This window comes from Macrobrachium nipponense, chromosome 3, assembly GCF_015104395.2.
Source record: "Macrobrachium nipponense isolate FS-2020 chromosome 3, ASM1510439v2, whole genome shotgun sequence".
NCBI classification, from domain to species: domain Eukaryota; kingdom Metazoa; phylum Arthropoda; class Malacostraca; order Decapoda; family Palaemonidae; genus Macrobrachium; species Macrobrachium nipponense.
This window is the reverse complement of record NC_087202.1, coordinates 60,338,516-60,343,973: the sequence shown is the minus strand read 5'-3', so window position 1 is coordinate 60,343,973 and position 5,458 is coordinate 60,338,516. Positions and strand designations below refer to the sequence as shown.

At 43.6% G+C, this 5,458-nt stretch overlaps 2 protein-coding genes across 2 annotated transcripts; both read right to left on the bottom strand.

Moving 5' to 3' along the window:
* Positions 1-1,269: 1,269 nt before the first annotated feature.
* Positions 1,270-2,270, bottom strand: LOC135222399 (repetitive organellar protein-like). Its single transcript, XM_064260486.1, has one exon. It carries the CDS (start codon positions 2,268-2,270, stop codon positions 1,332-1,334), a length of 939 nt encoding a protein of 312 aa, XP_064116556.1. The 3' UTR covers positions 1,270-1,331.
* Positions 2,271-2,776: 506 nt separating this feature from the next.
* On the bottom strand, positions 2,777-4,306 carry LOC135222398 (myosin-11-like). The gene has a single exon (XM_064260485.1). The coding sequence runs from the start codon at positions 4,304-4,306 to the stop codon at positions 2,777-2,779; it is 1,530 nt and encodes a 509-aa protein (XP_064116555.1).
* Between the last annotated feature and the right edge of the window lie 1,152 nt (positions 4,307-5,458).

The following is a 5,458-nucleotide window of genomic DNA, read 5'->3' as shown; positions in this document are numbered from 1 at the left end:
TCCGCTAGCCTGGGCGTCTCCTGGTTAGGGCTACCGAGTGCCCAGCGGCCCCCCAACTGCTGTCCATTCACCAGCCTCGAGTGCCTCTCTTGGGCACAGCCAGTGGGCGCCAAGCAGTCCCCCAACCCCTGTCCGTTCACCATCCTCGGTGCTTCTTCATGGTCTGCCAGTGCACAGCAGCCCCCCAACCACTGTCTGTTCACCAGCCTCGGGTGCCTCTTCATGGCCAGTGAGTGTCCAGCGGGCCCCCAACCGCTGTCCGTTCGGCAGCCTTGGGTGCCTCTCCTGGGCAGGGCCAGCGAGCGTCCAGCAGTCCCCCAACCACTGTCTGTTTGCTAGCATTGGGCGCCTCTCCTGGTTAGGGTTAGCGAGCGCCCAGCAGTCCCCCAACCGCTGTCCATTCACCATCCTCGGGCGCCTCACTTGGGCACAGCCAGTGAGCTTCCCAGCAGTCCCCAATCCCCTGTCTGTTCACCAGTCCATCTGCCCCCTAACCACTGTCCATTTACCAGCCTTGGGTGCCTCTCCTGATTAGGGCCCGCAGGCGTTCAGCGGCCCCCCAACTGATGTCCGTTCGCCAGCCTCGGGCACCTCTCTTGGGCACGGCCAGTGAGCCCCCAGCGGTCCCCCAACCGCTGTCTGTTCACCAGCCTTGGGCGCCTCTTCATTACCAGCGAGTGTCCAGCGGCCCCCCAACCGCTGTCCATTCACAATCCTTGGGTGCCTCTCTTGGGCACGGCCAGTGAGTGCCCAGCGGTCCCCCAATCCCTGTCCATTCACCAGCCTCGGGCACCTCTTCATGGCCTGCCAGTGTACAGCAGCCCCCCAACTGCTATCTGTTCATGCCTCATGCACCTCTCCAGGGCACGGCCAGTGAGTGTCCATCTGTCCCCCAACCGCTGTCCATTTGCCAGCCTTGGGTGCCTCTCCTGCTTAGGGCCAGCGAGCGTACAGCGGCCCCCCAACCACTGTCCGTTCGCCAGCCTCAGGCGTCTCTCTTAGGCATGGCCAGCTAGCGTCCATCGGCCACCCAACCATTGTCCGTTCGCCAGCCATGTGCGCCTCTTCGTGGCTTGTGAGTGTCTAACGGGCCCCCAACTGCTATTCTTTCCAGGGCCTGTGTGTTCAGCAGACCCCAACTGCTCTCCTCTCACTAGCTTTGGGTGTGTCTGTCAGGCCAGTGAGCTTCCAGCTTCCCCCCAACCTCTGTCCGATCAACAAACTTGGGCTCCTCTTCATGTCCTTTGAGCACCAGTGGCCTATGAATCGCCGTCCATTTGCTGTCTGTTCTTCCTGGGTGCGTCTTGCTTGCGTCTTCTTTTTCATTTGGTTCAGGTTGCACTGCTAAGTTTTATTTCTTCGTTACTTTCCATATTGATATCGTGCATTGTGATCAACACATTGAGATTGTTTACTATCTTTTTCATATCCGTTTTCCTCTTCTGATTTTCCTCCAGCAACTTGAGGGCCTCATTTTGCAGACCTTCAATTGTTGCTCGCAATTCAATTTCTTCATTTTTCAACTTTTTAATCTCCTCATCCTTTTTCAAATTATTATTCTGCAGGTTAATCAACAATTCTTTTAGGTCGGTTATTTTCTTTTCCATTGTAGATTCCCTCTTCTGATTATCTTCCATCAACTCAATTACTTCATTTTCCAGACCTTTAATTGCCTCTCCAATTTCAATAGCTTCGTATTTGAACTTTTCAATCTCCTTGTCTTTTTCCAAATTCATATCGTGCAGGTTAATCAACTCTTCTTTGAGGTCGGTTATTTCCTCTTCCATCTTAGTTTTCCTCTTCTGATTATCCTCAATCAACTCGATTATCTCATTTTCCAGACCCACAATTGCCTTTCCAGTTTTAATTACCTCTTTATTCAACTTTCCAATCTCCTTGCCCTTTTCCATGTTCAGAGATTGGAGGTTGACCAACTGTTCTCTGAGGTCATTTATTTCATTTTCCATTTTAGTTTTCAGGCACTTTTCTTCTTCCCTCAAAGAGACAATCTCATTTTCCAAGCCCTGAATTATTTGTCCACGTTCAACTACTTCTTTTTCAGATTTTTTCAGCTCCTCCTCCTTTTCCATATTCAGGGATTGGAGGTTGATCAACTCGTCTTTGAGGTCATTTATTTCCTTTTCCGTTTTATTTTTCAGGCTCTTCTCTTCTTCCATCAAGGCAGTGACCTCATCTTCCAAATTAAGAATAATCTGTCCACGTTCAAGTAATTCTTTTTCAAATTGTTTTACCTCCTCCTCCTTTTCCATGTTTAGAGATTGGAGGTTTTAGGCAAAAACTCTTCTTTGGAGGTCTTTTATTTCCTTTCCTGTCCAGCTTTTAAGTTCTTCTTTTCTTCCATTAAGGCGATGACCTCATCTTCCAAATTATGAATCATTTGTCCACGTTCAGTTAGCTCTTTTTCAAATTGTTTCAGGTCTTCCTCCTTTTCCATGTTTAGAGATTGGAGGTTGAGCAACTCTACTTTGAGGTCATTTATTTCCTTTTCCTGTCCAGCTTTTAAGTTCTTCTTTTCTTCCATTAAGGCGATGACCTCATCTTCCAAATTATGAATCATTTGTCCACGTTCAGTTAGCTCTTTTTTTCAAATTGTTTTCAGGTCTTCCTCCTTTTCCAGTTTAGAGATTGGAGGTTGAGCAACTCCTACTTTGAGGTCATTTATTTCCTTTTCCTGTCCAGCTTTTAAGTCTTCTTTTCTTCCATTAAAGGCGATGACCTCATCTTCCAAAAAACTATGAAATACTTGTCCCTCAGGTTAGCTCTTTTTCAAAATTGTTTTCAGGTCTTCCTCCTTTTCCATGTTTAGAGATTGGAGGTTGAGCAACTCTACTTTGAGGTCATTTATTTCCTTTTCCTGTCCAGCTTTTAAGTTCTTCTTTTCTTCCATTAAGGCAATGACCTCATCTTCCAAACTATGAATTACTTGTCCACGTTCAGTTAGCTCTTTTTCAAATTGTTTCAGGTCTTCCTCCTTTTCCATGTTTAGAGATTGGAGGTTGAGCAACTCTACTTGGAGGTCATTTATTTCCTTTTCCTGTCCAGCTTTTAAGTTCTTCTTTTCTTCCATTAAGGCGATGACCTCATCTTCCAAACTATGAATTACTTGTCCACGTTCAGTTTGCTCTTTTTCAAATTGTTTCAGGTCTTCCTCCTTTTCCATGTTTAGAGATTGGAGGTTGAGCAACTCTTCTTTGAGGTCTTTTATTTCATTTTCCAATCCAGCTTTCAGGGTTTTCTCTTCTTCCATCAAGGCAATGACCTCGTCTTCCAAACTATGAATTAGTTGTCCATGTTCAAGTAATTCTTTTTCAACTTGTTTTACCTCTTCCTCCCTTTCCATGTTTAGAGATTGGAGATTGAGCAACTCTACTTTGAGGTCATTTATTTCCTTTTCCTGTCCAGCTTTTAAGTTCTTCTTTTCTTCCATCAAGGCAATGACTTCATCTTCCAAACTATGAATTAGTCGTCCATGTTCAAGTAATTCTTTTTCAACTTGTTTTACCTCCTCCTCCCTTTCCATGTTTAGAAATTGGAGGTTGAGCAACTCTAGTTTGAGGTCATTTATTTCCTTTTCCTGTTCAGCTTTTAGGCTCTTCTTTTCTTCCATTAAGGTGATGACCTCATCTTCCTGACCTTCAATCGTTTGTCTCAATTCAACAATTTCTCTTTTAAACTTTTCATTCTCCTCCTTCATTTCCTTATCCAGATCCTGCTGTTTAATGAGCTCTTTACTAAGGTTATTTACTTTGTTTTCCATTTCATTTATAAATTTCTTCTTTTCTTCAAGTAAATTCTGGAGTATTTCCTCAAGATCTTGTATTTTCTCTTCCTGTTCAGTCGCTTCCTTGTTAAACCTTTCAATCTCTGCTTCCTTTTCTGTATTCATATCTTGATAGTTTATCAGCCTGTGCTTGAGGTCATTAACTTCCTTATCAAATCTATTTTCCAAATCTCCGATCTTCTCTTCCTGCTCAGTTTTTTCGTTCTTCATATGGGCCATATTTATCTCCATTTCATTGTTCTGTCGGTCAAGATTCCTCAGCTCTTTCTGCAAACTGTTTATGGTTTCTTCACACTGAATGTTATTTTCTTTCAGATTTTCAATGTGTTTGTCCTTGCCCATATTTTCATCTCGAAGATTTTGTATTTCCTCCATTAGATCTCTAAATTGCATTTTATTTTCACTCTCTAGTTTCCTTCTGTCTTCAGTCAATGTTCGGACCTCCTTTTCCAAATCTCCGATCTTCTCTTCCTGCTCAGTTTTTTGTTTCTTCATATGGGCCATATTTATCTCCATTTCATTTTTCTGTCGGTCAAGATTCCTCAGCTCTTTCTGCAAACTGTTTATGGTTTCTTCACACTGAATGTTTTTTCTTTTAGATTTTCAATGTGTTTGTCCTTGCCCATATTTTCATCTCGAAGATTTTGTATTTCCTCCATTAGATCTCTAAATTGCATTTTATTTTCAGTCTCTAGTTTCCTTTTGGTATCTGCCAATGCCTGGACCTCCTTTTTAAATCGGCCAATTATCTGTTCAAATTCCCTCTCCGCTTGAGATCGTTCCAGTTCTTTTTCCTTATTCAGTTTGTCGAACAAGTTTTCCTTCTCCACTAGCGTCGCTTGTAGCTGAGAATTTTCGCTTCGAAGAATCTGAATTTCCAATTCGAGATTCTCGAAGTTCATTTCATCAACGTCCTTGGAAGACGACACTGAGTTGTCGAGGAAGTCTTCACTGTCATCCTCCTCATGGTCAGCTGGCATCAGTTCAGGTGTTATATTCGACAAAGATTTGATTTTCCGTCCGATGTTAAAAAGAGTAAACACTGTTCCGAGGAACAGAGCCAATTTTAAAACGATATTATCGATGATAATACTACGGGGAATCCCGTAGCCACAACCATCACCAATAATATCACAATAACGAACGCCGTAGGCGTAAATATTACCAATTTGCCGAAGCAAACACATTTTGAAAACACTAACAAAGTTGCAAGCGTATGTACTCATGATGAGATGTACCAAATACACGGTCGAGATGAAAGTATAGTTTCAAAATCTGCCACTTGCCTCGATTTGGGTTTTCCCAGAATTCGTCTGGGTTTACCTGGAATAGGTGGCGATTTCCTGGAATCCGTGAGTCCTTCCGGTTGCTCATGTCTTCAGAGACGAAGAAGAACATTTGCGGACTCCAGTTTCGTCTTCAGAGTGTGGGTGTCCTTAAAGACATTTTTACGGAGGAGATGCTGATGAAATAACCCATACGAGGTCTTCAGGAATTCCTCTTTAACAACTCTTCGTCTTCACACCCAGAAAGACGTGGCATCCGAAGAATGACATGTTAATGGTTTCGGCGCTTGCTTCGAGGAGCTCTGGAGACTTGTAAATCCATCAGTCATAAATGCTTCAAATTTCTTGTACTTGGATCTAGGGCTTTGTG

What these genes read in the sequence shown, in the direction of transcription:
- LOC135222399 (XM_064260486.1), bottom strand. Translation starts at nt 2,270, where the DNA reads ATGGAAAAGGAGGAGGAGGTAAAACAATTTGAAAAAGAATTACTTGAA.
- LOC135222398 (XM_064260485.1), bottom strand. Translation starts at nt 4,306, where the DNA reads ATGGCCCATATGAAGAAACAAAAAACTGAGCAGGAAGAGAAGATCGGA.